The sequence below is a fragment of the Glycine max genome, chromosome 13, assembly GCF_000004515.6.
Source record: "Glycine max cultivar Williams 82 chromosome 13, Glycine_max_v4.0, whole genome shotgun sequence".
NCBI lineage: Eukaryota > Viridiplantae > Streptophyta > Magnoliopsida > Fabales > Fabaceae > Glycine > Glycine max.
In genome coordinates, this window is record NC_038249.2 from 33076945 (window position 1) to 33099779 (window position 22835).

Sequence of the window (22835 nt, forward strand, 5' to 3'; positions counted from 1 at the left end):
TATACATTCAATTCTACTATTCGAGACTTATTACTCCAAATAAAACAAAACAAAAACTTTGTCAATGTATAAAAGTTAAATGAAAATATGCTACTTGACACCTATACACTTATTAGATAAATAAAGAAAAGAAAAAGATTTTTGGATACTTTTTAGATGTCTATATCATTTTTAGTTAAAAAAAAAATAAGTGATTGATATGATTAGTGATAATAGATAATAAAGATATATGATTTTAAATGTGTTGTTGATTGTTACATTTCATTTAACAATGAAAAGTATTAGTAAGAGATATAAAAAATGATTTTTATATTCTTTTAGTAATCCTATTATGTTTTTTTATTTTTTACAATTTGAAGATATGTAGAAAAAGAGAAATACAGTATAACATAAGACGTGTGATAAAAGGCAGAAAAGGTTTAAAGAGAATATCCGAGAAATATGTTATAAAAGAAAATAACTCTTAAAAAAATATTTTAAGAAAATGTGATGAAAATGGATGGCTGATAAAGGGATTTATAGACAGAAAGAATCCTATGTATGCCTTTGGTTGATAGCAAAATGCTTTGGACAACATTCGCCGATTTTAGAAGCGGAAAATCCCAAGTGTATCTGTCAACAAAGAATCATAATGGCGGGTCGTCCTACGTTGTTATCTCCGAAAAATATCCAATATCGTATTATAGTTGAGAAATAACTAGCACATCCTAATACATAGTTTTAATGCTATGTCTATCTCGTTTAGATGGTTTCTAAAAATTTGTAGTGGAAATAATCCACAGCCTCTTTGGCATATGTCCATACATATATAATATAACTAGTAATCAGTAATTACCCAACCACACATCAAATAAGCATCTTCATTGTTACTCCGTTTCCTATGTGTTCATTTTTTTTTTATTCCTCCACAAGGTAAATCTGAGAGATGGATGCAGAAGGTCCAAGGGAGTATTAATTAGCATTTGAAGAGTTTTTCCACTTCGGTGAATATATGTTTACATTTTACAAACTAGTATTCGTAATATATGACTAGTATAATTAAAAGGTGTCTGACGTGTACCTCCATGCATCTCATCTGCTATTCTGAATGAAAGTACCAAAGTTTCTGATTGTAAAAAAAAAAACCTAAACTGCATCAACGCCACACTTTATTCGCTTTGAATCTTAATGATGCCAACAAATTTTAATCTTTTTCTTTTTTTTTAATTCAAAATAACCAACATGAAAATCACTTTTTTCCGTAGCTAGAGTTTTGACTGACTTTTACATAATTTGCCCGCTGTTTTTAACGTACAATTCCATTCATTTATTTAAAACAAGAGATTGGAAAAGGACACAGTCTATTGTGATGCAATAACTTCTAGTGAGAAGCATAGCTACATTTTGAGATGAAAAATATACATCCTGTTTGGAGATCATTGAGATGTAACAATACTTAAAGCACAACTATAAATCCATTACTGTACTGTTATTATTGTCACAGAAAAGAGCATTGTGTTGCCACGTTTTTTTATAAAATCTAAGAGATGACAACTGATATAGACATGCCAAGCGCTCACGATAGACCATACTAATAGAATCAAACAAAGTTGCATGATTGGTGATTATTTTGTATGGGGAAAGGAAGGGTGAGTGAAGAGCCTCACGTGTTGTTTCTACTACTATTTCAACTAGCTCACCAAATATCTCCAATCAATTAAAAATTTCAAATGTGAGCTATCTTCAAGCGAAATGGTATAGTATAAAAAAAGGTCATTATCTGTCTGTCTACTAAAGTCATTATATTCATTGTCCAGTAGATAAACAAAATTGAATTTAAAATTGTAGAAATGTAATCAACATCTAAATGACCATTAACTAAATAACTAAAGCAAAATCTACAACACAAAAAACTCCGAGATTCCCTGTGCAAAGAATGCTTGACTACTGTTTCTAATATGAAGGGGAAAAAATAACAAATAACAAATAGAGAAAAAGAAGAAGAATATCAATCAATAGTTAAGCAAAGAGTATTTTATCCGCAGCACAATTTTTCCTTTTTCAACTCCAAGCTTAGCCCCGGTAACCAACCAATGACCAGGAATATCTTGGGGGCCTTTGGACATTTCTGTCATGTCCACAATTTTTGCCAGTTTTCCAATGTGGATTGAACTATCTTCCTTTTTATCTTCGGAGGTTTTCTTCATCAATGATGATGAAGCACCATCTGGTCTCTGAGCAACAGGAGCGGAGGGATTGTGATCCCACACGGACCGCCGTATTGTACATCCCGGTACCTTAGAGAAAAGGAGCTTGAGGTGTAACACATTTTTGGCACCAAAGTCCCAAACACCAAGCTGGGCACCTGTGACAATGTGAACACCGGACAGGTCCCCAATGCTAGTTTCGGTGTACTCAATTGGTGCAGTGCTTACATGGGAGAAGTTCTTCCACTTGATTGGTTCAAACCAACGGCTGTCTTGCTCCTCGGGACCATGCCACTTGGGAGCACCTATGGCCATGTGTGTGTCCCAGTGAGGTTGAAGGTTCTTCGGGAGGGAGACTAAATGCTGCAAATGAATAGCAAGTCGATTCTGTTTGCTGCCCTCTAGGCTAAGCCTAAGTCCAGTGACAGGCTTGCGTCCAACTGTTACCTGCAACACCAAGTCATGGTGTTACTTGGCTAGGGAGGAAATTTCAAACATGCTTGTAGAGTTACAGGCTTACAAATGAAAATACATGATGTATTTTCAAAAACTCAAGAAACCACGAGTGATAATTGTGGAATCATGAACTTGCTCCACAAATTTTATAATCAAGTTATAATAAATGAAGGATTAATGCTTGACCTCTATCCAGATGGACACAAATAAGCCAGTTAGCAAACCAAAACATGTCCCTATCAAAGAGGACAACTTTTGGTTTCTTATTGCAACATGAATATCATAATCCATGTCATAAAGATTCAACAAAGTTTTACCTTTGTTGTTGATGACCTGAAAACAACCCTCGTCTTCTATCAAGACTTGGGACCAACTATTTAATTATTTTCAGCAATAACAACATAGGTAGAACTCTTGTTGAAATTCAAATAAACCTTGCATTTCTCACTTTTACAGGTTACCTGGCTTTGTTTTACTCTCTCAAAGTTAACAGTAAATTGACGGAGAAAGTATCTGAAACATCTTGATAGTTATCTTCAATTCAATCAAATAGGTGATATAATAATGATAGTTTTAGCACTCATTTTATGTTCTGGGTTGTGAATTGTCCTTTTTTATTTGGCATAATATGATGATGCCCTATTCAGTCAAGTAGAATATAGTAAAGATTACCTGATCTGGACTGACAAAAAGCTTAGGTCCCATCAAGCTGAACTGAAGAGACTGACAGACAGGTTCCTTTCTTTGTAGATTATTTTGCTCTGGTGCCCAAACTTGAGTTATTTGGAAATCCAAGAAATACTGTAGGTCTTCGATAGGTGGTTTGTCTGGTAAATATAACAGATAGGTAAATTCTAGGTTATATATTATATAAATCTACAGTATCAGTTGTCATACTTATCTAGAAGTCATCATGTCTAGGGTTAATGTCCCAGCTTTCTACCTCAATTTCCTTTAATTTTGGTAATTTCATAGTTAGTTTTCTGGCTCACCAAAAGGGCTTGCTTAGTGGAGTCTGCAGAGGGTAAATATACGCAACTTACCCCCACAAGCAGAGAGACTGTTTTCAGGATTTTAACCCATAACCTCCAAGTCACAAGGCAACAACCTTACCATTGCGCCAAGACTTGCCCTCAGTTTTCTGGTTCATTGAGCCTCAAAAAAAAAAAACTTCAAATTTATACTGTCACTAGGAACACCAGCATCTATGCACTCAAAAAAGTAAACTAACAGAAAAAACAGATATTCTTCAAATCTCCAACAAATCCCAGGGGCAGACATGTATACAGGCAAAAGAAGAAACCACCAAAAAATTATTGTGGTGTCAAGCTCTCTCTTCTTGCAGCTACATAGACACATAATCTGAATAGATTAATGCAATTTAAATCAAGAAAATTTGTTACAAAGTTAACTACAAAAAGTAAGAACACATAACAATGCACAGGGTCGTAAACCAAAGGAGTTACTACCTACACTCATTACATGTATCAAACAAATCATATCAATTCTTACAACTTTCACAAAATCCTTTCCATGCAAATCAGCATTTTCCATCCGAATATCACAAAATTGTCACCATGATCCTGTGCTGATTTGGGTAAGTGCATGTTTGATTAAAGTTTACAAACATAAGTTTGGGTTAAACTTGAGTTTACAAAGCATCCCAGGTCTTGCTTCTCTAAAACTGAATTTTCAGACAAAATTTTACTCTCAAACCTACTTTTGGAGATAACCAAACATGACCGAGACTAATTTTACTCCCAAACATACTTTTGGAGCACCTCCTACCAGAAATTCAAACATACCCTAAAATAATTTTCCAAGAAAGACAGATTTGAATGACTTTAATAAATATCTATAAGGAAGCAGACCACTATTAAGCACTGTATTCATCAAACTTTCCAAAAACCTTTTTCTTTTATTTATCTTATTTATTATTCTTTTACGTTTCTATTTGGGTTGAGTTTCGAAGTATTTTAATTTTATTTAGTTTATGCAGCTAAAAATTTGTTGTTAAGAAAGTCTCATTGTAAATCCACAAGACTCAAACTGTTTTCAAAACCATCTTGACTGATATTGGAATTTATATTCTGAGAATGTTTATCACTCATGGGATGGAACTCATTTAGTTCATTAACCTTTAATAATTATCATAAGCAACAACAAAATTTAGATTCACAGCATTAAAATTGGATTAGAACTCACACTGCAGATATAGATCAATAGCACGAGCCAAATGTTTTATGCCAGGCACTCCTTCAAGAAGAGAAACAATGGGTGTAAAGTTCATGTTAATGACATCAGGTGCCAATTTTACAGTTTCCACCCATTTAGTATGACTTTGCTCAAGATCATCCCCTCCTCTCCTCCTAAATATGACAGTAACATCCTACAGCAACAAAATGAAAGGACTACTGAGATTTCAAGAATCTGTATTGAATCAGTGACTAAATTGTTTTCAATGAGATAGAGTGCAATAGCAACAAACAAATGAACAAGGCTAAACAAGAATAATATATTTTCATAAAATAAAGGAAGTTGCACAAATAATATGTAGTAGAAAAAGTTGTATGTTTACTAGTAATAGTGGGGTAAAGGCATTTGTTAATACTGACCTTCTCCTTATACTTTAAAGGACCAGGACCCGAAAAGTGTTTAACGTTGTGAAACCTATCATCTCCAATGTCCTTTACATAGGTCTCAATGTCTGAAGCAGACAAAGAAGATGATTGGTGCTGCCTGATGTACACTACGTCTCTTCCACCAACAGTTGCAGATGTAACAATATGGGTACCATAATTCTCAATAAAACTGAAAAGAAGAAAGTGAAGAAGTTTCCAATTAGAACTTGACTTTGTCCATCTCATCCAGCTAATGCAAATATAATTATTTCTTTATTAAAGATATAATTTAGTCCCTATACATGTCATAGATTCTCAATTTGGGCTCTATACCTAAAAACTTATCAAATCGGTTCCTATACATGCAAACATTACCAATTTGGGCATTCCTAATTTGGTCCCTATACATTTAGCACATTCTTATTTGTTACATGGACCAAATTAAGAATGCACTACACGTATAAGGACCTAATTAAGAATACACTAGATGTATAGGGACCAAATTAAGAATGCATAAGGGACTTAAGAATGGAAGGGACCAAACCAGTAATGTTTACATGTATAATACTGATTTAATAAGTTTTTATGTATATCAAATTGAGAATTCATGAAACGTATAGGGACTAAATTATATGTTTAACTTATCTCTTTTTGGATTTTGAGTGGAAAGGGGGAAAGTTTTGGGACAAATCAACTTAAGTCAAACTATAAATATGCCTTGTGCAATCTTTACTGTCTAGTACAACTACGACAACAAAGATAAATTTCATTGTCTTCTACGACTTCATAACTATGGGGCAAAGGCACCACATTTGACACATGGCATAGTGAAATGTCCCATGTAGAAGTGCGCAGTTATCATTCATGTCAGTGTACTCCATATGGTATATGAAAATTGAAGTTGCAACCAGTAATTTAAAATCATGTCTTAGACAAGTCATCAGAAGACATATTAGATTCTAATATCACCCATCAATCTTAGCTTCACATGATTTCCATAAACGCCTAAGAGTAAAGGAATAAATACACATAAATATGTCATAACACTCAACAAGAGAATGAGAGATGTGTGAACAACATGCGGATTTTGTGAATTTTAGTTTTTTGTTTCGCAAAAATATATTAGTAACAGAAGTTGCTATGGACAAACATTAATAAATACTGAAATTACTTAACTCCAGGCAACAAAACTTTGTTTATCTTCTCTTTAATAACAAAATTGAAGCTAGGAATCGTATACGTGTCAATTTTGAAGTAGAGTCTGTGTGTAAAGCATAAAACCTAACAATTACAAAATTTCTTCCATGTTCCTAGACTTCAAGCCAAAACCATTTTCTACAGAAAGAGCTAATTAAATACTCTCTCCAGTCCTTTATATAAGAAACAAATGAGTTCATCTTTTCATCCCAATTATTATAAGAAACATGGACCCACTTTCAGATACATTAATTGCTAATTCTCTTTAACACCCTTAATTTATTGTGAAATCTATTAATGAGATGTTCACTCATTCTTCATGCAAGTGGGTGCATTTGTTAGCCTATCAATATAATTCACATTAATTGGTGGAAAAAAATTATCTATTGAATTATGTGTAGTGTCATTAAATATTACCATTACTTAAATCATTTAAGGTTATCTTTTGAATAAAATTTAAATTTCTGACATTATTAATTAAAATTATTTATAGAAAACAGCAAAAGCATAGTGTACCTAGCCAAGGATGTTGGATCCCAAGAGTAAGGAACAGCGTGCTTTACTTCATCAGTCAAGACCAAATTTAGTTTGTTTAGTTTAACTTCAACCAGAGGAATGAAATATCCAACCATGGCAAGGGATTTGGTGGCTGCTGCATCAGCCATCCAGCACCCAGTAAAATTGAACATGGAATTGAAGCTTCCCAGTGGAATATGTCCTGTTATGCCTGACCTCTCATTGAAATATTTCGCCATCTGAAAAATTCAGTCATCAAATAAGGTCACCAAAAACAACATTTGCAAAAACTTTGAAGAAAAACATAGAGAAAATTGCACTATTCCCATTCAAAATCATTTTTACAAGTCCAATTTTTTTGCTAACACCAGCACTATAACTATAGCCAAATAGTATATACTGGTAATCATCAATTCCATAACAAGATAAGAACAGAAATGGAGTAGGATACTCGAAGGAACTGTAGAATTACAAAACAGTGCACTTTTTTATATCGTAAGTGATCCATTATTCTGAAAGAAGCTAAATTTGCAATAATGCTCAAAGAAAATGTCTTGAAGTAGCTTCAACAAGATATAATACCAATCTCTCTCCACTACTTTATCATTCTCATATTTTTGAAGAATTCGCTGCATCACTCTTCAGAGTTCAGATTATTATCTATTTAAAAATAAATCCAAGTTTTATATCCTTTATAAAGAAATTGATCCTAAGCTCCAAACACGTCACTACTTCCTTTAGAGATGAGATACTTGTTTTAAAAAAATACTAACAATAACCAAACAATAACAAGTAGAAATTTTGCAGAAGTTACAAGATAAAATATATGTTCTGCATTCAGAGCTTAAGTCATGTAAAGTGTGCTTTAAGTGAACTCCCTGAATATGTTCTGCTTGACAAAAAAAACTAATTTGTGCCTTTTGTAGACATAAAAGAGTTCATTGGAACTATCCAATTCCTAGCAACTAATGATGCATTTACGCATTCCTAGCAAAACCACGGACGTGGCATATTAATCCAGAAGCCAAATGAAGCAAGGAACAGAATTCCCCCTATATTAAGTTAGCCAATGCAGTTAGAAAATACACAATCAAAGTCCAACACATTGAAATCACAAGCCAAACTCACCAGCAAATGAAAACCACAACAACATAATGAAACAAAAACAAATAAAAATGAAAATTTTTCCTGCCCCAGATGCTTTTTCATCCATTTCCTTGTATTTCCTCAAAAAATCAAGCCAAGAAAAAAAATCTAGAAACAAAAGGGGTGGATGAAAAGGGAATGAAGAGAATCATCATCACCTCGTGGAAACTATACACAGGGGTCGTCTCTATACCATCCTTCCCAGGTGACCAATCAACATCCATAGAGACATTGGGAATAACGAGGTCATGCGAAAGAAGAAGGTTCTTGGTGTGATCCTCATCAACGTGAACAAGCCTTGAGCCAGGAGCACCCTTGCAGTATAGAAGCCTAATATCCGATGTGACATCAAAGCCACGACCCAGAGCTTGGATTGAGTTGCCAAGAGTGGCAGAGAGAGAATCTGAAGTTGGGTTTTCCATAAATTGACGAACAATAGCAATAGCAATAGCAATTGTTAAAGGTGCAGTTTTTTTTGGAAAGTGGTGCTACAGAGAAGAGAAGGTTGGACCTCGTTGTCGTTGGAGGGCTTCTACGCTGTTGTTCTCTTTCTTTCTCTTGTTCTCAAGTCTCAACTCAACAAAGGTAAGCTACTCCAGTTTGACTGTGACAACATCAACAATCAACAATAATAAATAATGTATTGTCTGAAAACGCGTTATTTTGCAATCTGTAGGGACCATTGTGTCCATACACATGCATCAGAGGAGGCTTTTCTTTTATTTTCTGTTTTATTGTTTTTGTTTAATTAATTAATCTTTTTATGTGTGCAAACTTTTTATGTTTTAATCAATTTTTCGTTTTAGTTTTTGTGTTTTAAAAAAATTATATGTGCAGCTTTTTATGTTTTAATTATATGTCTCTATGTTGTGAGTTGTGACGAATTTACACTTATCTACAAATTAACAGAAAGTTAAACATTAAAAAATTCATTTTTAAACATTATAAAATTCATATGAAAACTAAAATGTAAAGTTTTTAAAAATAAAGATTAAACAAAAAGCTAATATGGATACAGTGGAAAATTCAATCATTTTTAATTTTTGTGAAGATTTGAAGCTGGACTGGGTTTTTTCTTTTTTTTAAGTAAGTGCTTATGTTTTTTTTTTTTCTAAATTACGTTACAGGAGATAATATCGATTTCATCCATGATACCTCTACTAATTTGAGTAGGATTCCTTCCATAAAAAACATTTGTAGTTTATATTTTTATATTACATAAAGGTATTAATATTGGTTGAGCCTTGGAGAATTATTATAGGCGACAAATTATTTTTTATGTATAAATTTTCTCTTTTGACTATGTAACATAACTGTTTATCTTATTTGATATGTTACTTTTAATCTTAAAATGATTTATTTAGTAACTCTTTTGGTATCAGAATAACATAATAATATTATTTAATATAATATATTAATATTTTTTGTGATTATATTTCTGTACAAACTAGAAAAGTAATTACTTTGACCAGAGGATTTCAAAAGACTAATAAATACATCATCAACTTTTAATGCAATCCCTGTATTGGCATCAAAAGATTATTTTCACGTTGTGCACTAACTATATATAAAAAAAAATTAAAAAAAAAACTTATATACGCTTTTATGATTTACAGTATTTTTCCATTGATATCTCCATTCCTGCGAGTTCCAAGATGTAATAAAAAAATATGATTTAAATATGTTTTTTCTTATAATTTAGTGTTTTCTATTTTTAGTTTTTTAAAATAAATTAATAGTTATAAGTTGTTAGTATAAAATAATTTTAAATTAACATGTAATCATAAATTATTATTAATGTGATTTTTATAATGTTATTATAAAAATTAACAAACATTTAATACATGATAGTGCTTGTAATTCAGCGATGTACAACTATTTTAATTTTGTTTTCCAAAAAAATTATTATAAGTTTTTAATTTTCCCAAACATTTTATTTTATCTTTTACCGTTAAAGCTCATTATAAAAAAATATCACATATATGTTATAATGTAACAATGTAATCAAAGTTAACAATTCCACATATGTTATAATGTAACAATGTAATCAAAGTCAACAATTCCACATCATCATAATGTCAAAAGAACTAAAATCAAAATAAAAAATACATGAAATTAAAATAAAATAAAATATCAAGGGCCAAAAGTTAAACATGTGAGTTGGACTAAAAAAATAATATATTTTACACAAAAAATATTTAAGTCTTAAAAATGTATAAATATAATTTAAAATTAATATCAAATAGAGATGTTAAATAACAAGAAAAAATCAATCAATAATATAATGTATCACTTAATTATAATTTTTGTTTCCATTAAAAAAACTATCATTTTTATCTGATCAAATGTCTTACATATTAACCCAAACTTTTATTAGAACTTATTACTGAGATTATCAATCAACAATGCATGAAAATAAAATTAAAAATGTCTTTCTACCATTATGTCATAAAAAAACTATAGCTTTAGATACCCAACAAAAACAAAATTCATAGCCTTTAACCTATTCATGAATTATGATGCTCAAAAATCAAGCAAATGAAATACCCATAACGCAATGAGAACAATCATGGTTATAGAATGTTGCATTAGTGTACATTGGTTCTACATGATGAACTTACTAGTGACAACAACCCAATGTTTCTAGGTTATAACAATGACTTAAAAATAAGTTGGACTAGATTAGGCTTTGATAGACTTAAGCCTAACTTTGATTAAAAATATGAAGTTCGACTTTACAATTTTACTTGTTATAGGTATATTTTTTATAGGCATGACCTAACTTGCTTAAGAGTATGGCTTGACTTGCATCAACATGCCAACTCCAAATTTGTAAGTGGCATATGTCAACACAAATCATTTAGTAAACATCGATATTGATCATGGACTAAATATGGCTTCGTTAGGACATATGTATGTGAGTAATTGCCACTATGACATGAGGATTGCAAAATTCTTAATCTCGTATGTATTGTTATGCCCAAATATCCTCAAGTCATATTTGAGCAACCTCTATTGGCCTTTCCACACTACTAGTCCCTAACTTGGTGCACACTCATAACAAAATGCAACTTAATGTTGATAAATGCATGATTTTTCCATCGTATACATTGTGAACATATAATTAATTCCACATCAATACTTGAACCTTTTAATGGAGAAACAACAACATTACATATGAGTCTTAAAACACCAAACTATGACCTAACAATGACCATCAAGAGTCCTAACAAGTCTGCTACGTGGTGTGTAACCCTCTAAGTTCTAAGCACATAAACACCTTAAAGTGACAAAACATAACTTTAAAATTTCAGTCTTAAATAGATCTAAAAATAATATTAAAAGCATCTAAATATAACCTTAAGATGTGTACTTCCCTTTTCATTTACATCTATAGTGCATTTTGGGTCCATTTATGGTTTGATATGATTTATAGTAAATTTTTAATTTAATGTGTTTAAGTTTTATATACTAAATTTTATATAAATATTTTTATCCAACAAAGCAGAGTTTCATTGAAATAGAAATGGTACAAGTCGTATTCTTCAAACAACAAATTAGCCCTACTGGCGAGCCATCATCTACATATACCTTTAGACGTGCCACAAAATTTGGAGAATTGTTTTGCACACCAATCAAATTGCTTTACACTCAACATAAGATGGACAATTCTAATATTGTCATTTCATAAAATTGATACGGATTGCGAATTTGTAAGTCTATTACGACTTGTGAATCCATAAGCTTATTACGGATTGACAATTCGTATGTCATACGGATAGACAAAATCTGTATAAATTTTTATTTAAAATTTATTTATGTAAAAAAATACATTATTAGATCAAAATTAATTATAATAAGGTCAAAAAATATATTATTAGATTTATGTTAATAATGTATTTTTTTATATATAAATTTGTATTAAACTTATGATTTTTATTTACAATTTATATATGTAAACAAATTAATTATTAGATCAAAATTAATTATCACAAAATTTATTATGTAAATTTATATGTGTATTAAATATATATTAAAAATTGTAGATTAATTATTTTATAACATAATTGATTTATTAGTTTAATTGTTTAAAATATTCTACAATAAAACAATATTAAAATTTTCCATCTTATAGTTTAGGTGTACCAACAATTTAAGTGATGCACTGATGCGGAAAGTAATTTCCCATAATTTGATGCTCAACATTTTACATACTTTGGACCCAAAAAGTAACCACAAGGACGTCCCTACCTACTAAGTAAAAAATCCAATTCAACCTGGCATTCAACATTTCGAAAAACCATCAACCTAGGCACAAAGCGGGAAGGATGGACCATTCATAAAACGATGATATATATATATCATCCTTAAGCATGTAGATTATTCTATCCGTGAAATTTGAGTACATTTTGCTATTCCTAAATATGTTGATTGACTTATTGATGAAAAATTATCTCTTAAATTACAATCAGTGTTATTAAATATAACAACTACTTAATTTGTTTGAGTAACAACTACTTTTTTTTTTAAGGAAACAACTACTTAAATAATCTAATTTTATGATTATTAAAATAAATTTAAATTTATGATATTATTAATTAACATTAGTTAATTTAATTATTTATATTGATCTTGATAAATTTGTGGCATTATACAGTTGTAGTATATTTCAAATTAAATTAAATTATTTATTTAATTATTAACTTTAATATGATTTTTTCCCCACTTATAACCTAATATGGCTAAAGTACCCAATCAAATGAACCCCTTGGCCAAGAAGGAGTCGTATGGGCCAGGAGGGCAGAACTAATAATGGTGGTACCATGGTAGTGCGCAAGGGAATATGCATTTCCCTTTCCAACATCTTATCTATTTACCAGTGAAGTGAATCTTTTTTAGTGACGTATTACTATAAACTTAAGACTTTATTAATATTGCTCGTATAACTTTTTGTATTTTCTTGTAATATTATATTATCTATTATATTTATGTTTTTGTCTTTTTCTTTTTGCAATCACTCTAATCAAGACCTTTACCTTTTCAGTGAAATTTTCTATTCTCTTGAAGAAGGATAGGCTAGGTTAATTTGTTTTTAGGTTTCCATAGAATTTTTTTTATAAAAAAATCATGATTAGAATTGTCGATCTCTTTTCGCAAGGAAGTCTCTATTCACCCTTATAATTTATTAAACGAAATTACAAAAGATAAATTTATTATTTAATTAATTAAATCAAACGACTAGATTATTGTAATTCTTTTCACAATTGAAAATGATCTTATTTTTGGTCAATAAGAAAAAGATGATCTTAATTTCGAAACGAAATAGGATTTCATGTAGTTTCTCTCTCATTCTAACACTTTATAAAAATTACAAATAAAATAATATTTTTATATTTTAACCTTATTTTAATTTATTTATTTATAAAAAATTATCACAATTTGGCCTTTTTTTTAACTTGATCCTTTTTACTAATTTATCAATTTTAACATTATTTAAAACTATCGTAATTAATATAAAAAACTCACAATTGACAAAAAATATTATAATATCTGATAATTAAATATTTATACTATTTCATTTCATTTTATAATTAAATTTATTAACATTATACTTAGTTTATAAATAAATTAATTTTATAATTAATTATTCTGACGATAAAGAAAAAAAGGTACTCGTAAGAAATAGTAATATGAAAAAAGTAAATCTATATTTATAGTAACCCTCTCTAATTTCTTTTTTAAATTGAGAATGTAACAATTTTTTTTTTTTTTTGTGTGAAAGGAGGAAAAAGAATGTAACAATTCACTATGTATTGAAATCACAAATTCCAAAATTTAGAAATTTGGAAAAATATGTCTCTTCAATGAGCCAGTAACAATTAACAAGAAGTCTAGATAACTTTCTTCCCACTTTACTATGGATTAATCAAGGACCTCCCTTCCTCGTAAATTACCAAATCAACGTCTCCAATTTTCTCCATGGTTCTTTCCACTCGCATTCCCCTCAAGTACGGGAAAAAGTGTTTCTCCTACGCCCTGTTTCTTTTCCACGCCTTTAAATAGACACAGAGTGAGTGTCTCACTTCTCATTCATCAACCACATACACATTTGCACTACCCACTTTTCCTCTGTTTATTCTACTCCCCTTTTTTTCTCTCAAGTTCTAAGTTGTTCTCCCATGGCACCCGGAAATGTCAAAGCTATAGGCATTGACTTGGGAACAACCTATAGCTGCGTGGCAGTGTGGCAACACAACCACGTCGAGGTCATTCCCAATGACCAAGGCAACCGCACAACCCCTTCCTACGTTGCCTTCACCGACACCCAAAGGTTGTTGGGTGACGCTGCCATCAACCAGCGATCCATGAACCCACAAAACACCGTCTTTGACGCCAAACGTTTGATAGGTCGCAGATTCTCCGACCAATCCGTCCAGCAAGACATGAAGCTCTGGCCTTTTAAGGTTGTCCCTGGAAACAGAGACAAGCCCATGATTTCTGTCACATACAAAGACGAAGAGAAACTCCTTGCAGCCGAAGAGATATCTTCCATGGTGCTGTTTAAGATGAAGGAGGTTGCTGAAGCCCATTTGGGTCATTTCATAAAAGATGCGGTGATCACTGTCCCTGCTTACTTCAGCAACGCGCAGAGACAAGCCACCAAGGATGCCGGGAAAATCGCGGGTTTGAACGTGTTGAGGATCATCAACGAGCCAACCGCAGCTGCTATTGCTTATGGTTTGAACAAGAAAGGGTGGAGAGAAGGTGAGCAGAACGTGCTTGTGTTTGACCTCGGTGGTGGTACTTTTGATGTTTCATTGGTTACAATTGATGAAGGAATGTTTAAGGTTAAGGCCACGGTGGGAGATACCCATTTGGGAGGTGTTGACTTTGATAACAAAATGGTTGACTATCTTGTGAGTATTTTCAAGAGGAGGTACAAGAAGGACATTGGTGAAAATCCCAAAGCTCTTGGAAGGTTGAGGTCAGCGTGTGAGAAAGCTAAGAGGATACTCTCTTCAAGTTCTCAAACCACTATTGAGCTTGATTCTTTATGTGGGGGGGTTGATTTACATGCAAATTTTTCAAGGGCCTTGTTCGAGGAATTGAACAAGGACTTGTTCATGAAGTGTATGGAGACGGTGGAGAAGTGCCTCAAGGAGGCAAGGATTGCTAAAAGTCAAGTTCATGAGTTTGTTCTTGTAGGAGGGTCTACTAGAATTCCAAAGGTGCAGCAACTTTTGAAGGACATGTTCAGTGTTAATGGTAACAAGGAGCTTTGCAAAAGCATCAACCCTGATGAGGCCGTGGCGTATGGTGCGGCGGTTCAGGCGGCGATTTTGAGTGGCGAAGGAGACAAGAAGGTGGAGGATTTGTTGCTGCTGGATGTGATGCCGCTTAGTCTTGGAATTGAGACTGATGGTGGTGAGATGTCAGTGTTGATTCCCAAGAACACCATGATCCCCACCAAGAGGGAGAGTGTTTTCTCCACGTTTTCTGATAATCAAACAAGCGTTTTGATCAAAGTTTTCGAAGGGGAGCGAGCGAAGACAGAGGATAACTTCCTTCTTGGGAAGTTTGAGCTTTCTGGTTTCACTCCATCGCCAAGGGGAGTTCCACAGATCAATGTTGGGTTTGATGTTGATGTTGATGGCATTGTGGAAGTCACTGCTAGAGATAGGAGCACGGGGCTGAAGAAGAAGATCACGATCAGCAACAAGCATGGGAGGTTGAGTCCTGAAGAGATGAGGAGAATGGTGAGAGATGCAGTGAGGTATAAGGCAGAGGATGAGGAGGTGAGGAACAAGGTGAGGATAAAAAACTTGCTTGAGAATTATGCTTTTGAAATGAGGGACAGAGTGAAGAACCTTGAGAAGGTTGTGGAGGAGACCATAGAATGGCTTGACAGAAACCAATTGGCTGAAACTGATGAGTTTGAGTACAAGAGGCAGGAGTTGGAAGAAAAGGTTTTGAAGTTTATGTAATGGTAATTCTTGGTAGAACAAGTTTAATGTTGAGTTGAGTCCGAAGCAATGTAAAATAGTTCCAGCTTCGTTACTCAATCTAGCAGTCTGAGTGTTATGACTGGTTTATGCTTATGCCTAAAATCAGTAAAATGTGAAAGTGCCTAGTATGGATGCAAGGAATGTTGTGTTTATTAATTATTACAGTACCTTTGTGATATGATGGTGCTTATGGAATGGACTACTCATATTTCATAAATCATAATCCATTACTGATTAGTTTTCTATGGACCACCAAGCTTCGTAAATTAAGATAACAGGGTTTTTCACTTTTTTGTTGAGCATTGGTTCCATATTTGGTCAAGGCATGTGATGTTGCTAAGCTAGGTTGTACTATTTTGCATGGCATAATTGGATTAGTAGTTAAGAAAATTTAAAAGTAATTATGGTTTCACACTCCAAAGGAGAGAGTTTTAGTTACACTCATTACTCATTTGTACAGAAAATGTGATAAAAAAAAAAAAAAGAGAATCAAAACTTTAGATAGAGATAGATGGGGGTGTGAAATAATAGGATTCTAAAATTTATTTTGTCTAAATATATTTGTTTTACTAGGCAGAACAGGAAAACCTAAGGTTCTGCTTAATCAAATAATCTATAACCCAAAATTAGCACCTAAGAACACTCCAAACACCATTGATCAAGGCAACTACTAAACGGTCCAATCAAAATTAGTTTATTTTTTCAACATATTTTAACAATTACTTTCGTTTTTTTTTTTTGGAAGGAAAAAAAATCTTATTAATCAACACTCAGTTTTAGCACCAGAGGTGCCAATAATCAAGTTACAAAGTTCTTACTTCTTACAACAGAAAACAACAAAAGAGAGCAAAACATAACAAGCAAAGAACAAATGAAAAACCCAACTCTATTTCTAGGCAGAACTCCAAATAACATTTACTTTCGTAGAACAAATTCATTTAGAGCATCCTCTCATTGGCCTCGTTACATTCTATGATAGTATGAGTTTATGACTCGCAATTGCACAAGGATTAATTGTCCCTTTGCTGATACTAAATACGGATGTATATGAACGAATGTGCATGTTTATAGATTAAAGTAAATCCTCATATCAATACGGATGTATGCGAACGAATGTCAATTTGGCTAAAAATAATTTTAAAGGATTATTGATTTAAATATTAAATTAATTTCTAATTGCATATTAGATTATTAAATTGATGTTGTTTTAAAATGTAAAGAAACTAAATCAATGCTTAAATTTTTTAAAAAAATTAATGTGTATGTTTTTTTAATGTCTACTGTCATTTTTAGAAATTGAATCAGTGAGACTTATAACCGATGGTTCAAATAATTTAACTGATTGGATTTATAATTAAAAGGTAATTGAATCAAATAACATTCAAGCTAAAAAAAACTGATTTACAGTTTAACTGAATTTTAAAAAATAATTTAAACATTTACTCAAGATGTAACCAAGCATGTAAAAAAAAAAACTCTCCTTTTTCTTAAAAATAAAAAATAATCAGAACCTGACGACCAAAAAGGCTATTAGAAGAAAACAAAATCCAATCAATGATACTTTTTATTTGTTGTTGTACATCCAATCAATGAATATCAACTCCTTAGCAAAGAAGTAGCCAAACGGAAAAGGAACCTAAGTTACCTAACCCGCTTTTTTTAGTATTATTGATAGACTTGCAGTTGACTCTAGCTCAAATTTTCCTGATAAGAAATATTTTAATTTGTAATTACACATTATTTTCTTTAAGTAGAATAAGATAGAAAAATAAGATAGAAATATTATTTTTTATTAAAGAAATAAAAATAGAGATTTTTTGGATTTTTTTTAAAGATACTTTGATAATTACATTTTATATGTTAGATAAACTAAATTACATTTTATATGAATGGATGAATTATCAACATATGAATTCTTTTATCTCTCTCAATCAAAATAACCTAACTACTTGCATAAATTTCCAGTAATTATTCTCTTTCTTTTCATTATTTTTTTATTAGCAAAAATCAACGATAATACCAAATAATTTATACATTATTTAACTAATTGAATTAGATTCTATTCATTTTCTCTTTTCACTATATAATAATAACAAATCATTTTTGTTAGAAAAATAAAATATAAAGAGGTATTGACTTACTCTAAGAGTAACTTTAGAGTTATTTTCCTTCTTTATCATTCATTTTTCTTATATCTAGTGATTGTAATAAATAATTAATGTTAATCCTTAGATTTTAACAAAATGAATGATGGTAATAAAGAAAAGAATTAAAATAAGTGAATCTCTCTTTATAAAAGATAATATAAAGTGATCGAGAAATATTTATTCGATAACCTTATATTATATTATATTATGACAAATGTTTGGCAATTTCCTTAGGACATTAATTAAGAAAGTTTTTATTGAAAGACAGAAAATTGTGTTTTTCATATTTTTTTTTTTCACATTCTTCTATATTAAATATTTTATTCTTTTAGTTCTTTAACTAATATTCTAACTTTTAAGAAGCATTTGATGGGAGATAAGTTTTTTCATTAACAAAAATCATAATTGATGAGAATCATGAATCCTAAGAATGATATTTCTTGAGAATAAATAAAATATGTTTGATTGATTATTGTGAATATTTAGATAAATTTTATAGGAATAAAAGAGTTACGTTATATTTTTACTGGTTATCTTGATTTAATACGATTAATATGATACTTTTTATTATATTAAAAGAAAAATTAAATTGAAAAGGTAAGATTTTCACCTTCCTTTATGGGAAAGTTTGTGTGCTAGTTAAAATATATTATAGGAAAATATCATATTTCCCAATAAATGTTATTATTTAAAAATAAATACCAAACATGAAAAGTTGGGATTCTTAACCTATTTTTTTCCCCTATCAATGAAACACTTCCTTAGTACACCCGTTGGCAAAATCATTAGATTATTACTCATTTTTTGTTTAGGAGAGCAAAATAAATAAAATAAAATAAAATATTTAATTAATATAGTGTAATAAAGACATGAAATGTATTATTCATTCATGGTGTGAAGGATAATATAAAATAAAAAATATTGAACTAGACAAATATTCAATAACTTATAATTAACTAAATCTTGTATAACTTTTTATCTGTGTCTAGTAAAAATATAATATTATTTCTATTTCTGACTTTTCATTATTTTACACCTTATCCTACACCTTTTCTCTTTTTTTAATATGAACCTTATTCTTTAAACTTTATCTCCAAATGTCATACCTACCGCACCTACCACTGTTGCTGATGATGAGATTCAAGTAAGTGATACGTTTTTATTTTCCTTCCACAATGTGATTAATGTCCCGTCACAATGTTACGGCTTTTTAACTTTTTATTTACTTCTTATACCTTTTTTATTTCTTGTTAAAATAAAAGTATAAAATAATACTTTAAAATATATCACAATATTAATAAATTCTAAATATTAGAAAAATATAATAATAAAATTTATGTTAAATAATAAAATAATTTCAAAATCTGATTCTATATTTTTTTAATACAAATCAAACATTACACTATATAAAAAATATTATATTAAAATTTACATTATTTTATTCTTTAAATAACCACGTCAAATAAAATACAATATAAAATTTTTATACCTTCTATTATCGAAACGTATAACACAAAAAGTTACTATTCTATCTGCTTTTTCTTTTTTATGTCTGTCTTTTTTTTTTTTAACACCCTAAATTCCATCTCTCTCCTTGGGAAACCTCCGACTCCCAAAACCAAGTGTTCTCTTTTCCAATATTTTGCAATGCCCCCAATTTTCTCCCCTTTGCTTTCCAAGCAGTTTCCCCCAAATTCTGAAATCAAAGGGTTTCTGAATTTCTGATAATCACACTCTCATACATATATAATAGCAGACCCATCTTACTCATCTCTCACCAATCACACAACCAAAGACCCTTTTCTCTCAGTTCCCCTGTGACTCACTCTCTTCCTTCACTGCTAAACTCTTCCAATGGCAACAAAAAAAGTCAAAGCCATAGGCATTGACTTGGGCACGACCTACAGCTGCGTTGCAGTGTGGCAACACAACCGCGTCGAGGTCATTTCCAACGACCAAGGCAATCGCACCACCCCTTCCTACGTTGCCTTCTCCGACACCCAAAGGTTGTTGGGTGACTCCGCCATGAACCAGCGATCCATGAATCCGAAAAACACCGTCTTTGACGCCAAACGTTTGATTGGTCGCCGATTCTCCGACCAAACCGTTCAGCAAGACATGAAGATGTGGCCTTTTAAGGTTGTCCCTGGAAACAAAGACAAGCCCATGATCGCGGTCACTTACAAAGGCGAAGAGAAACTCCTTGCCCCAGAAGAGATATCTTCCATGGTTTTGTATAAGATGAAGGAAGTTGCCGAAGGGTACTTGGGTCATTTCATAAAAGATGCGGTTATCACTGTCCCCGCTTACTTCAGCAACGCGCAGAGACAGGCCACGAAGGATGCGGGGAAAATCGCGGGTATGAACGTGTTGAGGATCATCAACGAGCCAACCGCTGCTGCTATTGCTTATGGGTTGGACAAGAAAGGATTGAGAGTTGGTGAGCAGAACGTGCTTGTGTTTGATCTCGGTGGGGGTACTTTTGATGTTTCCTTGGTTACTATTTATGAAGGCATGTTTAAGGTTAAGGCCAGTGTTGGAGACACTCATTTGGGTGGTGTGGATTTTGATAACAGATTGGTGAACCATCTTGTGAATGTGTTTAGAGAGAAGCACAAGAAGGATATTAGTGGGAATGCGAAAGCTTTGGCGAGGTTAAGGTCGGAGTGCGAGAAAGCAAAGAGGATTCTGTCTTCGACTTCTCAGACAACGATTGAGCTTGATTGTTTATACGAAGGGCTTGATCTGTATGCCCCTGTTACAAGGGCCTTGTTCAACGAACTGAACAAGGACTTGTTCATGAAGTGTATGGATACAGTGGAAAAGTGTCTCCTTGAGGCAAGGATTGATAAGATCCAAGTTCATGAGATTATTCTTGTTGGTGGGTCCACTAGAATTCCAAAGGTACAACAACTTCTGAAGGACATGTTCAGTGTCAATGGTAACACCAAAGAGCTTTGCAAAGGCATCAACCCTGATGAAGCTGTGGCGTACGGTGCTGCAGTTCAAGCAGCGATTTTGAGCGGTGAAGGAGATAAAAAAGTGGAGGAATTGTTGTTGCTGGATGTGATGCCACTTAGTCTTGGATTTGAGGGTGCTGGTGGTGTTATGTCAGTGTTGATCCCCAAGAACACCATGATCCCCACCAAGAAGGAGAGGATTTGTTCTACCTTCTATGACAATCAGAAATCTTTTAATGTCAAAGTGTTCGAGGGAGAACGAGTTAAGACAAAGGATAACTTCTTTCTCGGCAAGTTTGTCCTCAAAGGGTTCGATCCATTACCAAAGGGAGTGCCACAAATCAACGTTATCTTTGATGTGGATGCTGATGGCATTGTGGAGGTCACCGCAGAAGATAAAGCCACAGGAATAGAAAAGAAGATCACAATCAACAACAAGCACGGAAGGCTGAACCCGGAAGAGATAAGAAGAATGGTGAGAGACTCAAAGAAGTACAAGGCAGAGGATGAGTTGGCAAAGAAGAAGGTGAAGGCGAAGAACGCACTAGAGAATTACGCTTATGAGATGAGGGAGAGAGCAAAGAAGATTGAAGAGGCAGTGGAGGAAACCATAGAGTGGCTAGAGTGTAACCAATTGGCAGAGATAGGGGAGTTTGATTACAAGAAGCAGGAGCTAGGAAGGTACCTAAGAGATGATCCAAATTATAGTAACACCTCAAATTCTGGTGTTAAGGTTCCTATATGGTGTACATGGAGGTGTCCACCTAATGGGTGGGTTTGTCTCAACACAGATGGTTCGGTGTTTGAGAACCATAGAAACGGGTGTAGTGGGAGTGCTTGTGGGGGTCTAGTTCGTGATTCCTCGGGATGTTACCTAGGTGGTTTCACAGTTAACTTAGGCAACACATCGGTTACTTTAGCGGAGCTATGGGGTGTTGTTCACGGTCTGAAGTTGGCGTGGGATCTTGGTTGCAAGAAGGTGAAGGTGGACATTGATTCTGGTAATGCTCTTGGTCTTGTTAGGCATGGCCCTGTGGCTAACGACCCTGCTTTCGCGTTGGTTTCGGAGATCAACGAGCTTGTTCGGAAAGAGTGGTTGGTAGAGTTCTCGCACGTGTTTAGAGAATCTAACCGTGCGGCTGATAAGTTGGCTCACTTGGGACACTCGCACTCTCTGGAATCGGGTGCGAAGCGATTCTCGGACCCACCCTCTGCCCTTGTTGCTATTCTTCAAGATGACTTGGCAGGGCTTGCCAAGCAACGTGGTGTTAATTAAGTGTAAGAGACTGTTGACCAAGCAATGTAAATTAGTTAGAGCTTGCATTCTCGATCATCAAAGTATTTTGACTTTGACTGAGTGTGTACATAAAGTTTATCTGATCTAGATTATGATTTATAATCCAATGCTTTCTTTTTAATCATCCCAAGATTATGAGCTTCTCAATTACGTTTTCAAGTTTTTTTCCTTATTGCTTCTTAAGAAAGAAGCAGGTATCTCAATACCAATAACACTATGACAGTACTGCTAGCTTTATGTATATGCGTATACCAAGAAAAAGTAGTTATGTATATTTAAAACTTTTCATATATATCTAGACAA

General features: G+C 32.6%; 3 protein-coding genes across 3 annotated transcripts; 2 read left to right on the forward strand and 1 right to left on the reverse strand.

Moving 5' to 3' along the window:
- Positions 1-1788: 1788 nt before the first annotated feature.
- On the reverse strand, positions 1789-8735 carry LOC100807936 (MACPF domain-containing protein CAD1). Its single transcript, XM_003542921.5, has 6 exons — positions 8281-8735; positions 6977-7215; positions 5258-5453; positions 4848-5031; positions 3315-3469; positions 1789-2633 (listed from the first exon to the last, which is right to left on the reverse strand). The coding sequence occupies exons 1-6, from the start codon at positions 8542-8544 to the stop codon at positions 1992-1994; spliced, it is 1680 nt and encodes a 559-aa protein (XP_003542969.1). The 5' UTR covers positions 8545-8735; the 3' UTR covers positions 1789-1991.
- Positions 8736-14192: 5457 nt separating this feature from the next.
- On the forward strand, positions 14193-16304 carry LOC121173324 (heat shock 70 kDa protein-like). The gene has a single exon (XM_041008300.1). It carries the CDS (start codon positions 14302-14304, stop codon positions 16105-16107), a length of 1806 nt encoding a protein of 601 aa, XP_040864234.1. The 5' UTR covers positions 14193-14301; the 3' UTR covers positions 16108-16304.
- Positions 16305-19668: 3364 nt separating this feature from the next.
- On the forward strand, positions 19669-22656 carry LOC100795699 (heat shock 70 kDa protein-like). Its single transcript, XM_041008301.1, has one exon. It carries the CDS (start codon positions 20130-20132, stop codon positions 22509-22511), a length of 2382 nt encoding a protein of 793 aa, XP_040864235.1. The 5' UTR covers positions 19669-20129; the 3' UTR covers positions 22512-22656.
- The last annotated feature ends 179 nt before the right edge of the window (positions 22657-22835 follow it).

Excerpts from the sequence above, each read along its gene's own strand:
- LOC100807936 (XM_003542921.5), bottom strand. The coding sequence starts at position 8,544 with ATGGAAAACCCAACTTCAGATTCTCTCTCTGCCACTCTTGGCAACTCA. Across the intron at positions 7,216-8,280 it reads CTGTGTATAGTTTCCACGAG|ATGGCGAAATATTTCAATGA; the intron begins GTGATGATGATT and ends TGAATTTTTCAG. Across the intron at positions 5,032-5,257 it reads CTTTAAAGTATAAGGAGAAG|GATGTTACTGTCATATTTAG; the intron begins GTCAGTATTAAC and ends TTGTTGCTGTAG.
- LOC121173324 (XM_041008300.1), top strand. The coding sequence starts at position 14,302 with ATGGCACCCGGAAATGTCAAAGCTATAGGCATTGACTTGGGAACAACC.
- LOC100795699 (XM_041008301.1), top strand. The coding sequence starts at position 20,130 with ATGGCAACAAAAAAAGTCAAAGCCATAGGCATTGACTTGGGCACGACC.